The sequence below is a fragment of the Drosophila takahashii genome, chromosome 3R, assembly GCF_030179915.1.
Source record: "Drosophila takahashii strain IR98-3 E-12201 chromosome 3R, DtakHiC1v2, whole genome shotgun sequence".
NCBI classification, from domain to species: domain Eukaryota; kingdom Metazoa; phylum Arthropoda; class Insecta; order Diptera; family Drosophilidae; genus Drosophila; species Drosophila takahashii.
The window spans coordinates 14,886,107-14,903,237 of NC_091681.1; the positions used below are offsets into that span (position 1 = coordinate 14,886,107).

At 38.2% G+C, this 17,131-nt stretch overlaps 3 protein-coding genes and 1 long non-coding RNA gene across 4 annotated transcripts; 1 reads left to right on the top strand and 3 right to left on the bottom strand.

Annotated features, from left to right (window-relative positions):
• Window positions 1-2,496: 2,496 nt before the first annotated feature.
• On the bottom strand, window positions 2,497-4,144 carry LOC108060260 (aminoacylase-1A-like). The gene is made up of 6 exons (XM_017145898.3): window positions 4,024-4,144; window positions 3,614-3,958; window positions 3,410-3,556; window positions 3,072-3,355; window positions 2,878-3,017; window positions 2,497-2,815 (listed from the first exon to the last, which is right to left on the bottom strand). Exons 1-6 carry the CDS (start codon window positions 4,112-4,114, stop codon window positions 2,611-2,613), a joined length of 1,212 nt encoding a protein of 403 aa, XP_017001387.2. The 5' UTR covers window positions 4,115-4,144; the 3' UTR covers window positions 2,497-2,610.
• A 105-nt stretch (window positions 4,145-4,249) lies between these two features.
• Window positions 4,250-6,224, bottom strand: LOC108060261 (aminoacylase-1-like). Its single transcript, XM_017145899.3, has 6 exons — window positions 5,898-6,224; window positions 5,357-5,701; window positions 5,153-5,299; window positions 4,802-5,085; window positions 4,612-4,745; window positions 4,250-4,552 (listed from the first exon to the last, which is right to left on the bottom strand). The coding sequence occupies exons 1-6, from the start codon at window positions 5,986-5,988 to the stop codon at window positions 4,348-4,350; spliced, it is 1,206 nt and encodes a 401-aa protein (XP_017001388.2). The 5' UTR covers window positions 5,989-6,224; the 3' UTR covers window positions 4,250-4,347.
• Window positions 6,225-6,671: 447 nt separating this feature from the next.
• On the bottom strand, window positions 6,672-10,479 carry Phyhd1 (Phytanoyl-CoA dioxygenase domain containing 1). The gene is made up of 3 exons (XM_017145909.3): window positions 10,273-10,479; window positions 7,450-8,107; window positions 6,672-6,980 (listed from the first exon to the last, which is right to left on the bottom strand). The coding sequence occupies exons 1-3, from the start codon at window positions 10,294-10,296 to the stop codon at window positions 6,796-6,798; spliced, it is 867 nt and encodes a 288-aa protein (XP_017001398.1). The 5' UTR covers window positions 10,297-10,479; the 3' UTR covers window positions 6,672-6,795.
• Window positions 10,480-12,529: 2,050 nt separating this feature from the next.
• Window positions 12,530-14,250, top strand: LOC138913397 (uncharacterized). The gene is made up of 2 exons (XR_011419117.1): window positions 12,530-12,827; window positions 13,539-14,250. It is a non-coding gene; the product is annotated as an uncharacterized lncRNA (long non-coding RNA).
• The last annotated feature ends 2,881 nt before the right edge of the window (window positions 14,251-17,131 follow it).

Sequence of the window (17,131 nt, forward strand, 5' to 3'; positions counted from 1 at the left end):
TTCAATTTGCGAGTTAACTAGGTGGAGTGCTTGGGGGACAAAGCTGCCCAGTGGGTGGTTTGAAAAGTATTAAATAATTATGTACCCAAATAAGAGCTTACGTGAGTAAGATGATAAAAGTAGTTCAAAAATTGTGCACACAACACTTTACTTTATTCATGAAGTGAGAAAAACGTTCCATTATAAATGCATTTGGTTTTTCATTGTTGTGAAAAACATAGTCTACTTTCTTATTCTTAAGCATCCCTCGCAGGTATTTCTTTTTCCCATTATTTTGCACCTCAGCGGCTTAAAAGTTCAAAGCATTCGGCATTTTACAAGGACGTCGATTACTAAAATTCCAAAGGGGTTTTTGATAAAAACTTTGGGATTCTTATCAAAGCAGTTAGAATGGCAAATTTATATCCGGATGTCTTAGGCTTAAATTTATCCTAAACAGTTGAACACAGAAAGTAAATTACTTACTACTTTTTTAATTTATTAAAAAATAAAAAAATTCAAATGTCTTAAAAATGTTAGTCAAGGATAGTCAAGATTTGTAGATGTTAGCACTAACTTTTGTTAGTTTTTATTTTTTGTTTGTTTTGTTTTATTTTTAAAATAGGGGTTATATGAGCTTATTAATATTTCATAGGACACTGATCCCCCAAAAGTACCCCCCTTTTGGCACACCCCTGACTACCATGAGCGGCAAGGACAGGCGGCTCGCCGGCGACAAGTGATGAGTGAATGCAAAGAATTTGAATATTGTGCCGCGACTACAGTTGACATAAATCGTCAATGACAGCAACATCGCCTCTCCGTTTGGCCTTAAACACGCAACCGAGGTGGAGGGGAAGGGATAGGGTGTATTCCGATCCAGGGACTGTCGATGGGACCTGGGTCGTGAAATGGAATGGATTGGATGGGGAGTGGCAAGTCCATAGAACACGACAGACAACTGTAATCCGCGGCATTGTATCGAGGATGATTGCTCGCGGGTCCGTTTGGCCTGTCAGCGGTCCTTTCAAAATCAATTCTAATCGATTTAGGACACTTTGACAGCGCTTATTGGCAGCATGCGCGTGGCCGCGATACCAACAACACCTTGCCGAATTTCCGACTCCACGAAATGTCAACAGCATTTTGGCTTAAACGGCCGCAAGGTAGTTAAGAGAACAAAATACAAAAATACAAAATAAATAAACGGGGGCCGAAAAAGATCCGAAAAATGCGAACAAGAACAAGTCCGCGGCAGCATTATCATTATCTCAATGGAAGCTGATTGAAAACAGATAATTAAAATCTTCTAATTAGGCGGCATGTTCACGCAGATTGCCGTGTGTGTTACCACGACCACTGTCGGCTGTCAGTGGCAACAAGTTCATAAATCTTGGCTCCAACAAATCGTTTTGCAACATGAGAGAACATTACACGTAAGAGCCAGCAGCCCAAGCAGCAGCCAACAAAAGACCCGCGGAATAAAACTCGCAAAAAGTTGGCCAACTACAAAGTTATGGCTGGCGACACTGCCAATTGGGGATCCTAAAATCGGTCCGTTTTTGTTCTGACTCTGGTTGGTGTGGGAATTTCTTATTTTTTATCAATGTTGGGCCAAGGAGAATTTTATAAAAAATCTTTTTTCTATTTCATGTGTGAACCGCTTAAACTGAACCCTTGAACCCTTTCAGCTAAGCTTTTTACTATAACTATATGATTAATAATAAGCCAAAATAGTAAATGCAATTTGAAAAGACAATTTCCAACCAATACTTGATACGTTTTTGAAACAACCTTTTCCGACCCCATAATCGGGATAACTAGGGAAGTCGATATTTCCTTTTAGGTCTGTGCGTACAGTTTAAAAGCTTGCGATTTGAAACTGTCAGAGATCTAGTTCGATACGCGCCCCGATCCGACGTCTATATCCTATAGCTTCCATAGAAACAATAGGGTGAAAAAGGTCAAAAAATTATGTTTTTCGGGTTACTATTTGGGTATATTTTATTGTTTATTATTTGTATTTTATTTTTACTCTAATCACATTTTCTTTCCTAAAATCTGCACGGGTATTAAAACTTCATATTGCCGTTTTAAATGTACTTAAAATTTCACAATTAGAACACATGCACTTGCTGCACGTTTGTGTCTCTTCTTCTTCGTTTTTGAATTTAAAATTAATTTTATTTTAAAAGTATCCTTTTTCAGTTTTCTAATTTTGCAAATTTGAGGCAGCGCTAGACCCATCCAGCATACCGAGCATATCAAACTATCTTAATTATAAATAAATAATTATTTATTTATTATATTTTAAAAACGCCAATTAATATTAAGTTTAAAGTTAAATTTAAATTATAACGGTTTCAAGAAGTATGCTTTAAATAATATTTCTCGTTCTTAATTGAATGGGTTGTGTCTCTGCTTGACGAAGGAAATAGTCGTTCACCGAACCAATGTAATTTACGTATGGGGGTATGTACAAGCTAATGAAGATCTACATTCGTGAATAATATATCTGGCGGGTCATTTAAATTCTGTATTCACTCCATTTATTAATTATTTCATTGAATTTTCGCTAATACATTACATTTTTACTTCATTAAATGCATTAAAATTAAGAAAAATTCAACTTCAAACATTGGCTAAATTGCCAATGATTTTCTGGTAAATATCCACACCTTTTAGGTATGTCTCCGCATGGAGAAACTCATCGTGATCATGAAGAAGAACTGGGGTGTTATTCATTGGCGAGAAACCCAAAGCTGGAATGCCCTCATTGCGAAGGTAGCGACTGTCGGTGCCACCAGGAAACACCTGAAGTTTGGTCGACAGACCCCTAACAAATAATCGAAATAGAATTAAAATATTTGTAACATAATATAAAAATACGATACTCACAATTCCTCGGTGGCGCTCTTGAAGGCAACCCAAAAGGGATTTGAATCATTCGTGACAGTTGGTGGAATGTGATCTTTTCTCCGAATTAATCCAAAATCAAGCTCAATATCGCCGCCAGCCTCTTCGCACCATTTAGCCAGCTGAAATATATTAACTATAATTAAATATGAAGATTATTTAAATGAAATACCCACATTAGCTTCAAACTCGGAGACATTAGTGTCCAAGGACAATCGAATATCGAAACAGGCGGTCAGCAAGGGAGGAACGACATTGCTCTGAACTCCGCCATCCACGGATGTCAAGTTAATGGTGGTCACATCGCCAATCTGTAACTCTGGGTTATCCTTCAAACGCTTCACTTGTTCCGCCCGGAATTCCATCATCTTGCTGGTTATATAGCTTAATTTCTCGCCCGCCGTATTGGGCATCAACAGCAAACCATGTCCTGCGGATCCACTGATTTTAAAAATCACACCTGGAAAATCCTTTTTGTAAGTCTTAATCTCCATAAGGTTTGCATTTCACTCACGTTTGACTGTTCGCTCTGCATAGAAAACGGGTAACTCCGAAGTGGGCGAAGCAATTCCCTCATCCAGGGAAAATCCAATGTTTAAGGATTTAAAATCCTGTGAGCTAACGAAAGGAAGCATTCCTTTTCGGCCACCTAGTTCCTCATCTGAATGAGAAGGACTTTAAAAATATAATTAATGTTGATAAGAAAAGATAAATTTACCTGGCACGAAGGAAATGTGAATGGTTCGCTTGAATTTAGATCCCTTATCCTTCAAAGCCCTGATGGCCGCCAGATACTGCATTCCCACGCACTTCATATCTTGTGATCCTCTGGCAAAAATGCGACCTTCCTCATCGATATCCGCCCCAAATGGTGGATGCGTCCAGTTTTCGGGGAATACGGGTACAACATCCATGTGGGAGTTCAGTAGAATACTCGGCCATTTCTTTTCAATACCCTCCCAGGTCAGAACCACCACTGGGTTTTGTTTATCCAATGGATAGAAGACCTTGATGGGAAGATCCAAGTCCTTAGCCTGACACCTTAAAAACTCCACACAAGGCTCTAAACAAATATAATTTAGGTCTTTATTTTGCCACTTTTTTAATTTGTTTTAATATTTTACCCACCATAATCGGGATTGGGGTGAACACTTGGAATACGCAGATATTCGCGGAAATATTCGATCTCCTTATTGGAATCCCACTTCTTGGCGGCCATTGTGTTTCTATCGAGGGCTCAGATACAACTGAATCCTATGCTAAAACTAGGCTAATGAAGGTACATTATTATTATCTCTAGACGTTATTATCTCACGACAAATCCATCATAAACACAAGCAATAAATGCCAAAGGTTTGTTAAAGACATCTCTTCAAGAAGTTTATTTTTATCTCATAACCGTTATCATATACAAAAAAGGTGGCAAAAAAGGGAGTAGATAAAGGGGATTAACTAGACATTAGCTACGTTGCTTATAATTTTCTGAAATATTTGGATGCCCCGCAGATAAATGTCCGCCTGGATAAACTCATCGTGATCGTGGAGGAGAACGGGTGTCTTATTCATGGGGGAGAAGCCCAAAGCTGGGATGCCAACAGCACGAATATATCTACTGTCAGTTCCACCGGTAAATATTTGTGGATTGATGGACAGTTGTCTAAAAAAAATGCATCATATTATAAGATTAAAAGAGATGGTGTGATAAGATATACTTACAACTGATCAGTGGCGTTTTTGAAAGCCACCCAAAAGGGATTACTATCATCGAGGGCGGTGGGCGGTACTTTAGGTTGCTTTTGTTCGTAGGTAATCTCGATACCACCACCCACATCATCACACCATTTGTGGAGCTTTAAATGTGTACAAAGGTTAATAAATGAAAACTTTAGATCATTAGAGTACCTACATTGGCCTCAAACTCCTCTATATCTAGATCCAGAGCCAAGCGACAATCGAAACACACCATCAGCAAAGGAGGCACCACATTGCTCTGAACTCCACCACTGACTTTGGTTAAATTAATCGTCGTCACATCGCCAATTACCAACTCTGGATTGTTCTCCAGTCTCTGGACCTGAGTCTTACGAAAAGCCATCATCTTTCCAACTATGTAGTTGAGCTTTTCACCAGCCGTGTTGGGCAGTAAAAGGGATCCATGACCTGCAGACCCACTGATGTGGAAATATACACCTTTTTTGGAGGGGAGAAGATATAACAAGTATTTTTATTAAATCTATAAAATTCTTCTTAAACTTACGCCATACTGCCCGTTCTGCATAGAAAAGAGGAAAATCGTCCTTCGGTGATGCCAATCCCTCGTCCATTGCAAATCCAACATTAAGTTCACGGAAATTCTCAGTGGGCACGAAGGGTCTCATTCCATGACGACCACCCATTTCTTCATCTGATTGGGTATTTATAATTTTAGAATTTAAATATTATTTTAACTTTATCTACTAACCCGCTACGAAAGAGATGTGGATAGTTCGTTTAAATTTTGCTCCACTTTTTTTCAGCGCCCTGATGGCTGCAAGATGCTGCATTCCCACGCTTTTCATATCCTGTGTTCCTCTGGCGAAAATGCGACCCTCCTCATCGATCTCTGCTCCAAATGGTGGGTGGGTCCAATTTTCAGGAAACACGGGAACTACGTCCATGTGTGAGTTCAGCAAAATGCTGGGCAACTCGGGTTCAAGACCCTCCCAAGTTAAAATCACCACTGGATTTCGTTCATTTGCTGGATAAAAAACCTTGAGTGGCAGATCGATTTGCTCGGCCTGACGCTTGAGAAATTCGACGCATGGTGCTATAGATTTAATAATAAATAATAACTGAAATCATTTTCTATCTAGTATATGCATTTAAAACATTTGCAACTGCTGTTAAGCTTTACTATTATAAATAATATTTGTTAGAAATCATTAAATGCACACGATTTGAAATATTTGTCAAATGAAATTCTCATTGCACTTGGTATATTTACTTATCTCCGAAATACTAACTATAGTCCGGATCGGGATGAACACTTGGAATGCGCAGATACTCGCGGAAATACTGGATCTCCTCATCGGATTCCCATTTGTTGGTGGACATTTTAATGGATTCCGGGGTACTACTAGTATATACGATCCGTTGCGACTGACAGCTAGCTGCCTACTGACTTGTGTTAGCTAGTGTCGGAGTCGAGTTCCAGTGCCCTAGTACTAATAGACTTATCTCTCGACGATCGTAACGCCAACGCGCGACACAGATAATTTTATCAAATTGAGAACGAGAATTTTGGATGGTGGAAAACTCGTTTACGTCAACGTAGCTGGGGGGATTATTTATTTTATTCTATGACAACAGTCGAAACTCTTTGATTGGAAGCCATTTAATTTGTGGAAAAGCCATATATATTGTTAATAGAAAATAACATTCCTTCAGAGAATAATTTCAAATAGTTTTTATATTGTAACGGTATTGTTGTACACTCAACAAGCTTTATTGCTTCACTTATATTCTGGATTTACTGTACAACTCTGACCCTGCACTTTGTGTGTCTCTTTTCCTCTCTGTTATCGTTTAAATTCTATTAGTAAATTTGTTATAAGGTCGGTCGTTGGCTCTAAAGTTCAATGTTTATATTCTGATACCGTTTTTCAAACCTCACGCAGACCCCGATTTCTTTTTGTTATTTTACTGATTTACGCATACTTACGGATAAAGTTTTCAGTCCTTTGAAAATCTTTGATTTTATTGGATTTTATTAATTTCCGATTTAATTCAAATTTAAATACAATAGGAAATTTATTTATTAAATTTACAATTACTTCATACATCTTGGCGTGTACATCGAAACTTAAAGATTCACTAGAGGCTTATATGCGAAAATACCGAATCGTGATCCCTATTAGATCCTCATGCCTTGCGCTCGAAAAGGACGGGGAATGGCTTGTCCTTCGGCGCCTGCAGCCAATTGTCCTCCGAATACTTGACGTTGTTCTCAGTCTCGATGACGTGGAAAGTGTAGGCGTGCCGGCTCTTTTGTGAGCGATTCGGCTCACTTTTGTGCACTACATTTCCGTGAATGAGGATGCAGGTTCCTAGAAGAAAAAGATGCACAAAATGGTAAAATTAAATACTGAGTAATTTATTATCAAGATTTTATTTATAATTTTAAATGTTTAGCTTCAGTTTCTTATGTTAATTAAAAAAGGAAACCAGATAATTAAATAGCGGTAAGTATAAGTGTTGACTTTTTGACTTTCCACAGTAAAAAGCTAAGAAGAGTTGATGGAGAAACCCCGAAAAAAATAACACTGGGCCAAAAATAGATCACACAAAATTTCTAAGGAGATAAAACAGCTAAATAAATAAGTATTTGCTTTTGTTTTAAAGAATCATAAATAAATAACTTTTTGAGTGGTTTATATGCTATGAAATATTCCCTAGTTATGAAGAAAATATATTTAAGATTACATCACATCTTAGAAAAAATTGTCCCTTAAAAATTATTTAAAGTGTGTGCAATTCTATTTTAGGTCAAGTAATATATTTTATTTGTGAACTCACCCTTGCTGACTTGCATTGGCGTGAAGCTGGACTGCGGGTAGATGGGAGCTGCCCGATCGTAGACCATCAGTTCGCTGGCCTCCTTGTCGGGATTGCGGAGGTAGCGCCTGTGGACGCCGCTCTTGTGCGATCCCTTGATGAACTGGAGACACCCGTTCTGCAGGGTGCAGTCCTCGAGGGCGATCCAAAAGCCCACCGCTGAGTTGGGATCGGTGTGCAGGAACCAGGAGTCTTGATGCGGGGTCACCTCGCCACCCACTCCGGGATTCTTGTAGATGTACATGCTTTGGCAGACGGCGGGACGATTGTAGTTCAACTGCCAGCAGATCTCGCGAATCCGGTTGCTGAACGTGATCGCATTGAAGGCGGGGTGCTCCACGTGCAGGGCGTGGCCCACTTTGTTCAGCGCAATCATGGGATCCACCAGCAGCTGACCCTCTTCGCCCACCGCCCCCTTCTCGAAGAAGTAGCGCACCTTGTCGCCCGACTCCATGAAGTACAGCTCCTTGCCCTGGGCATCTTCCTGTTTGATGGTGCTGAAGATCTTTCGGTTATTTTGGGGGGCATCCAGACACAGAGCTCTGCCCGCCTGAAACAGGGAGTCCACCTCCTCGGGCGTAAGGAAATCCTCGATGACAATGTAGCCATTTTCATTGAGCTGAAATTGTGGAAGCGGGTGAAGGTCTCCGTTAATTCAAGTATTAATCTTTATAAGCTATATAGCCTTATCGCCTGCGCCGTCTCGTCTGGCCGATCCGGCAATCTCCGACCGGACTCTACGGGGGCCTGGAGGTATTATCGCACCAACTGACCGATTGACCGACTGCATAATGGGCACGCGCTTACTATTTCGAACCCAGGGTATTCTACTGTTATCGCAACGAAAACCACTGCGGCAAAATAATATACGAAACATAGAAATATTTTCAAAGCATTCATTTTAATATGGTAGTCATACTTTAAAACTATTATTAAAAATGTAACATTTAAATTTTACCACCTTTATTATAATTTTATGGTAAATAAAATGTTTTCCAAAAATATAAAATATATTAGAATGACATGTAAACCTCTTGTCTTGGATTTTATAATAGGTTTAATAATTAGCTTTCCTAAATTTAAAAAATAGAAAACCTAATCCTTTTGCACCTTTATGATAGTATTTTTTCCAGTGTAATAGTTCACTGTTTGTTCACCTTTTTAACGTTCGCTAATTAACGAATTCCTGTGCACGTCAAAATGTTAATTCTGCCTGACATAAACCCACAGACCGAAATTCGTGCTCATTCATTGAAATCAGTCAACGTAAAATTGAAAATTCACACATTCTCTTGTTCCTCAATTTCAAAAAGGGTATAATGGATGGACCATCGCGCATGTGAACAAAGCACTATAAAATAGCATCTAAACAAATAAAGATGAATGTTCGATTTGTTGAAAAAGCCATCTCTCCCAGATTTATACCAAACTTTTCGTTTTCTGACAGAAGGGCAATAAAATTTCGGCTTGGAAAACAAAAGATAAATATATCATTTTTGTTGTGGGTGCTCTGTTTCGCTCTTTTTCTCCCGATTCGCAGTGGGATGAGTGTGGTTAAATTAAATAAATTTAAATTGCTTGAGCGAGAATTTTGAAAATGAAAAGCGAGAGTAAAAATAGTCGCCGTGACTCAAAGGCAACCGACGCTTTTCACCTGAAGTGATCGAAAAGAGGAAAGAGATCGGGTCAGCTGTCGATCTAGCAGATCTAACAGATCCGCGAAAATAAATCATCGGAAAAAAGGGGCAGACGAGTGGAGCTTTTTCCGGAGGGGCTCCTATGTAGACACATTACAAAAGGCGTGTGCATGGAAAATTACACCAGAGGGTCAACAATCAGTAGTTGCATTCATCACGTATGCTGCCCGTATGTCATATAACATGCTTAGCCAGCTGATTTGGTAATCGCTTTGAATTTGATAAAGGCAAGTGCAGTGAAGCTTGTTTGCATTAGTTTTGTAATCCACATGTTAAGTAATGGCTTGTTTGAACTAGAACTTGGGTGTAGAATACACAAAGAAAATAAAGACGTTCTTAATTAACAATTTGTTTAAAAAATTATGACCAATTTAAAATTTATCACAATGATAAATGAAAAACACAAGAATCCTCCCACATATACAATTAATTTTGAATTCGAAGAATATACAAATTTTAATTTAATTATAATGTTACCAAGCCCATTTGTGAAGTAACAAATTTTATTCGTTAACTTTTAAGAATTTTTTCCCTCAGTATAGATTGTTTAATAGCTAGCTTGTGCGCAACTTTGTTCGCTTTTAAGTCCGATAAGAAAACTGATTCAATTTTATGCTGAATTGAATATTCAATTAAATCGAAATGTTGCCTATTTGCAAACCAGTTTGTCAACAAACTATTCTAAACCATAATTAAGCTCGAATCGTGGTGGTATATTATTATTATGAGCCCCACACGTCGTCTGGAAACAAGTCTGATAGTCAGAGTTGTCATTCTGTTTTTTGTTTAACCAAATCTCGTTAGGTTTCCAGAATCTGAAAACGTTTCCTCAATCGGCTTTGTCTTTTCTTTATTATGCAGCAACAAAAGAATGTTTTTCCGCCATTGAATTTTCCGAGCCAACGAAATGTTTATGATGCTGATGGTTGTAAATAACACGATGACTCTTCGGGAACAAGTCATCCCAGGATGAGGAGGATGACTAACTAAGAGTGCTTCCAATAAATAATACGATGGCCACCGAAATAGATTTACAGAAATGGGGAAAATCGATCGATCGATTGATTGATTGAATATGACTACCAACCTCGTCCAACAATTTGCTGTGCATTTTGTTTGCCGGTTCTTTGTTTTTTATTTGTTTGGGAATTAATTAACAATTTTACTTTTGTTTTCTATTCAAAGAACGCGAACTTCCGAACTTTTGTTTGTGTTCCGTACTGGGTATCTTTTTCCACAGCGATCGAGAACGTTTCGCACTGTTTGGCGTGTCTTTTGAAACTGATCGGTAGAGAAATTTTCGAAAACGCTTGAAAATATCAGAAGGTCCGAAATCGCGGGAGAGAAATGCTCCCACGCGGCGTTTAACCGTTACATATGTATTATTCTAAACATAGAGAGCGGCGATCGCTCTCCACCTCTGTTAGATAACAGCGAGCGGCTCTGTTGGCGATCAGCGCGTGTCGTTGCTTCTGTTTTGATACCCTCGCTTATAAGGAGGGTACTACTATTTCGGTCAGGCGTCTGTCAATCTTAGAAAAATAATCGATCAACTCTCAAAATATAATTTTTCTTCCTACAAGTATCATTAATTTATGATTTAAATAATATAGACATAGAATTCTTGCTTTTGATAAAAATGATCTTGACGAAATAAAATATCCTTAACACTCTCTTATAAGTGCAAGGGGATACAAACTTCGACTTGCCTTTGTAAACTTTCCTTCGTTTTATTCATATTTCTCTTTTGCTAGTTTAGCTGTTTTTATTATCAGCCCCCTAAAGTGTGTCAGTCTAGCCATTGACTTTGATAAATAAATATCACTTAAGATTGTCCACTATGGTTTTGAGCTTTTGCTGTGGCGCAATCTTCCAGTTGATTCTGGTGTCCATCAAGTGTGCATTAAATGGCTCTTTCTCCCTGTTCCCAGGGAAAACCCATATCTTTCTTTTCTTGACACACGTGTGCTGGCTGTGATGATCAGTCGGAGGTCTGGGTCTCCCACATGACTTCATTGTCTTTATGCTCATACAAATGTTCATTAGGGATCCTCGAGTCAAATGCACAAATTAACTTGTGTACATTGCAGTGTAAGTACACAACAAAAAATTGTTTCTGGTCGAGATTAAATTAATAAGAAAGTTGGGTACTCCAAATAGTAGGTACTTATACCATTAGCAATGTTCAGACTGACTATATATTTTTTTACAATTTTTATTGAAAAGGTATGCTTATTCTATAAATACGTGGATATATCCATCGACGTTTCGAATTTCGTAAATACCTTTACAAATATTTAAAAATGTATAATATGAACAATTTTACAACTAAAAAATATTTCAAATAAAACCCATATCTATTTACCCTTAATAATTCTTTTATAACCATTTAATTTATTTTTTAATATTTTTTGTTGTAGTTTCATTTTAATTTATTTAATTAAAATGTTTCTCCAAGTGTACTTCTGCCTGTCTGTGTGCCAGTTAATTGCCGTCTGTGCGTGGGCCGTTATTCGTTTGTTTCTCCGTCTGACTTTTGTAACTGCGATTGCCTCATCGGCTTTTCACGGCGCACAAGAAATGTATGCAAAACTATTGTAGCTCTGCGGCTAATTGCAGATGCTTCAACAGTGGTTAACAAAGCTGAGAGACTTGGGCTTTTCATAATTTTTGGGTAATTACTACATTTTTTAAAGCTGGCATCTTAATTCAGTTTATTTGCTGTGTTTAAAAACGTGTTGGGAAAGGAAATCTATGATATTGTTATATTTGTAATAATTGGTCAAATATCAGTTTAAAAATGTTTTGCTAAGCTAAATAACTTAGCATGTTATTAACAAATATTAAAATTCTGGTAATATACCTACAATTTTGATTATTTGTATTAACTTCAAGATTATTATAAGATATTATAATTCTTTCTAACATTTCTTTGAATATAAGTAAATACTATCACTTGTCTTTGTTAATTTACCACACATTAGTATTTTATTTACAAATAAATAAATAGTTTAAGAGCAAAGTATGCAAATATGCTTCCAAGTTGGTGTTTCTCATTTCATTCATGCTTGCCGCGTATTTAATATTTGTTATATTTTTCCTTGACGACTTAATTTCGGACTTGTCTACCGCACTTGTCTGTCAAATAGTCAAATATTTGCACATCTTCAATGCTGTGTTGAGCAGTACGAAGCACAAACAAAGACCGTAAGTGCCACTTTTTGACTGCACCTCGACCCATCCATTCAGCAATCGGCCTCACACACCCACTAACTAACTAAGCCCAGTGACTAACTTCCACAGAAAATGCCATAAAGAGTCGCCAAATGAAAATGGCAAGATGATAAATAAGCAGGCAGGAAATTTATGCCATGTGGCTGTGACTTAGTACTCGTATATGCAAGTACGTACACTTCTGATGCTGCAAATCGCATTTCGGATTTCGGATTTCGCATTTATTGCGGCTTCACAGAAGATTAATTACACAAGCTGCGGCCATAAATAAGGCAGGCAAATACAAACAGCATTATTCGCATTGCAAAGCATAAAAGTAAGTGCATGTTGTAAAATTCAAATTAGAAGCCATCGCGTTGAGATCTTCTACCAGTGACCTTGACTCGCCAAAGAAGAAGAAGAAGGCAGGTAAGTAAGGTGTTCGCAGCTGAACAATCAAGTCATAAACAATGTGCAGCCAAGTAGCTCCCACTCCATCATCCATTATCCATCACCCACCGCTCCCAAGGTCATCTCTTGGTTCTTCTTGGCGAGACTAATTAAATTAATTAACATCTGAGGCACGCGATTGGCCTGGCTGGGCAAACAAAAAACAAACTGATAACAAATTCAACTTCGCTTTGTTTTTATTACACATTCTTCTTTTTATTTATTTATTTTTTGGCCATAGAAGGTGAATGTTATTTTCGCTTCTGCTGACGACTCGCGAGTCTGATTAGAATGTGCCTTGTCAGCGGGTCATAAATTAAGCTAAGCTGCCTTTCCAATTCGCATACCCTGTAATTAAATTGTCAGCGGTGTGCCTGCTCATTAGCGCCAAGACGATTTCGATGGATAGCCATTTGAAATTAAATTTTAAATAAATACAAATCTATTCCAAAACCATTAATCAATTTACTAATTTATTAAATAATGTAGGTTTTTATTTTTTAAGCTGATTTTTTTCATAAATATTTTTTGAAATATTAGATAATTTATAAATATATATAAGGGTAATGCTCACTTCGCTTCTTCCATACTACCTTTCTTTTCGTGATTATTTTTCCCAAATAGGATGTACTTAGCTTTACAGATTAGACATGTATATTTTTATTAATTCGTTTTATTTATTTGGGACAGGCCCCCCATGCCGATCTGAACGATTTGAGCTTGACCTTAGCCCGAGTTGCTTGGCAGCAATATTGAAAGCTTGCACCTTGATACTCGGCGATATTTAAAATGCATGATGCAAGTGAGAGGAAATGCTGACGGCGCCAGTCAGGAAAGGGAAATGGAAATGATATCGCACTAGATGGGGATCGGTGGTGATCCGAGGAGGGAACAACTTTCTCTGCACCAGAAAAATGATGAACTGTTCGTTTAGACTTGGAGCACTGATCTTCAAGGCGATAGCATCCACCTCCAACTGTTGACCATAAATCAACGATAAAAGCCACCCAAAGAAATTCGCATAACAAAGGCTAATTACGCGACACGCTCGGACTTCATCATCGTGGATATGGATGGTCGGATTTGTTTGTTGGGATCTCCTGGTTTTATCGTGCTCGTGCATAATTTTCGGATCAATCAACCCGCCGAAAAAGCGAGACAACGGCGGCTTAGAGCCATAAATCTAATGGGCCCCATGCGAGTTGGCCATGCAAATGCGAAAGTGGCCAGAAGAAGACCAGCTGGGCAACCAAAAGTGGTAGCTAAATTAATAATGTTTGCCTGTGTTTTTCTGTATGTGGCTAGTGTTGGCTTGACTGCGGGTTCGCTCTATTCCCAATGTCAGTTGGGAAATTAAAAACTAATTTTATGGCAATTCAAATAACGCGCATTGAGGCAGTCCCACACTTGGCGAAAAATTGACCGAAATGTGGTTTTCTATTTCCCTACACCCAGAAAAACAAGGGCTAAAATTGCATTAAGTAATCAAATATATTTTTAAATTTTTATAAAATAAATGACATTTATTTGCTGCATAAAAAATAAAAGCCTTACAACTTTTTTTAAAAATTAACAAAGTTAAAAAATTTAAAAAAAAAATCAAAGTACTAACCAAAATGTTAAAGGTACATAAAAGGAATATTTTTCCTTGCAATTTAATTACTTTTTTAATACTTCTAATGACTGACGATTTTTTCCGAGTGTACTCCCTGGCGAGCCTCGATTTTGTTTCTTTTTTGATAAAGAGAAGGGGATTGGGGGAGTGGAAACGTCGGCTGGAAAAAGAGGTTCCCCGATGGCTCCACCTTCGCAGCGAGTTGATTATGAAAGCGTTTTACAACAGCAATATGACTTTTTGTTCGTCTGCCGGTCTTCAAAGTGAAAGAAGCATTAAAAAAGCGAACTGAAACATGATGACTGTCGGTAATATATACGAAATGTGCGTTTTTGCCTCATTTCAGTATTTCCAGCATTTTCCCTTATAATTACACGCTCCCCATGCATAATCGCCGATCACGTCGCCAGTGGCTGCTCCGAAATGCCAGGTTGCAAAAATACAAAAAAAAAAAACAGTTTTTATTTTTTTGGCGCCACTTAGGCAAATCTGTTGAAACCTAATTTGAATTTGCAAAAATCATAACGCCGCTTTGGGATATAAAAATCATCATCGGCCAGAGGTTATTGATTCGCCGTTGCCTTTGTTGTTGCCACAAAAGAGAGATTATAAGCCAAGCGATATATGGTGAACAAAAAACCCGAATGCAACAAAAGATTCGGGGCCTTGGCCAAGAACAAAAGGATGCCCAAACTTAGACTTAGTTTTCGCCTTGACTTCGTTCAATGTCGTCGCCTTTGTGGGGCTCCCAGAAATTATCTCCATTATAGTGGAGGCCCTAATTGAATTATGTAAGCGGGAAGCAAACGGTTAACAAGCGCTGGTAACCGCACACTTACAGTCTCTGACCTTTTGTGATTTTTTTCAGTCTTTTTACAGTAGCCTCCGGCAACCACGAGCGATCCCAAAATTGTGAACTTGGCAACTGATCACGAATTGCCAATCTGCTTTCTTTCACCTTCGAACCGGCGATTTAATCCATCACGATAAATTAACAGCCGCGTCTGATTATCTAATCTGGTAATCCAATCGAAAGTGCAATCTAAGGGAGCAAAAAAAGAAAATACAAATTGTTTTGGGTATTATTTAATCGAAAAGGTGCTGAAATAAGGAAATCTGTAATCACATAGGGAAAAAACTAATTTTATGCAGAAAAATGTAAATGTAAATGTAAAGTTAATCTCTAAAAACATTAATGTGTTTCAGGAAGTGATTAAAGTTAAAACGTTCAAGGAATTGTAAAATTAATTAAATTAATTGTATTAAAACATTTGGAAACCAATTTACTGCACCCAAAATATACATAAAAAATGGTTTAAATGTAAATATCAACAATCGCGGAAATAGCTGCAAAAGGGAATACACAAATTAAACGTGCAGGAAGTAAAAACTACATGTAATGCCAAACAAAAGTGGGTATCGAGCATTCGATATTTTCGAATCACTGTGGGCCATAATTTGACAAAAATAAATTGCATTAGCAGTGAAACAAGTTCAACACGCAGAATAACATTTAAATTCAACAACAAAATGGGCAGCGAAAAATAGCGAAACAAAAACCTAAGAGAAGACATGAAAAATGACTGAAGGTGTGCAAAAAAATGTATTTGACTTGGCCGAAAAGGAGAGGCGGCAGTAAGACGTTTGAAGTTTGTCGTTTTTTTTTAAAGGGGACTGTGCGACAGCAAGCATCGCAATAATTATTGCTGACGGGTAAGCAATAACAACGCCGCAGCAACAGTGGGTCACTAGTGAGCTCACAGATCACAACAAAAAGACAGCAACAGCGTGGGCACAACAGCAACAGCTACAACAGCAGCAACAGCAACACCAAGAGTGAAGACAACAGCAGCAGAAACATAAAGAGTGGCACTAACAACAGCAACATGGGCCTCAGAAGTAACAGCAACACCAAGAGTAGAGACAACAGCAGCAGCAACTGAAATGGCACAGCACATCTAGTTTTACAGCTGCAACATAAGCAAGAGTGATACAATTTTCAAAGGAATAACAATAGAAATCACACCAGCAACATTGCAATGACACGACAGAAACACCAGGTTCTTAAACAGCTGCAACATCAACAAAAAGATCAGCAACAGCAGCAGCAGAAATATCTACTGGAATGGCAATACCAATAGTTATAGTTAATGCAGCCACATAAGCAACATCAGCAAGACAACAGAACCGTTAGCAGGAAAAGTGAGAAAATTACAGCAGGCACAGAAGAAACATCTACTTTAATAGCTGCAACATAGCTGCAACAACAACAGGTAAAGTATTAACTAAAAAATATCAACAGCAACATAGAAATCACATCAGCAACATTGCAATCAGCAACATCAACATTTGAAATAGCTAATGGAATGGCAACACTAATAGATATGGTTAAAGCAGCATCATCGGCAACATCAGCAACACAACAGCAGCATTAGCAGGAAAAGTTTGAAAATAATAGAAGTCACAGCAGCAACACCTTCGAAACAGGACCCACAGCAACTTCAGCAACAGCAATTGCAATGAGACAGCAGCAACATCGGCTGTAGAAGCAGCAATATCAACGGCTTAACAGCAACATCCAGAGCTTAAGCAGTAGCAGTAGCAAAACCAGACACCTCACAGTTCTGCCGGCGTTGGCAGAGAGAGCGGGAACGGAGAGGAGGCAGCG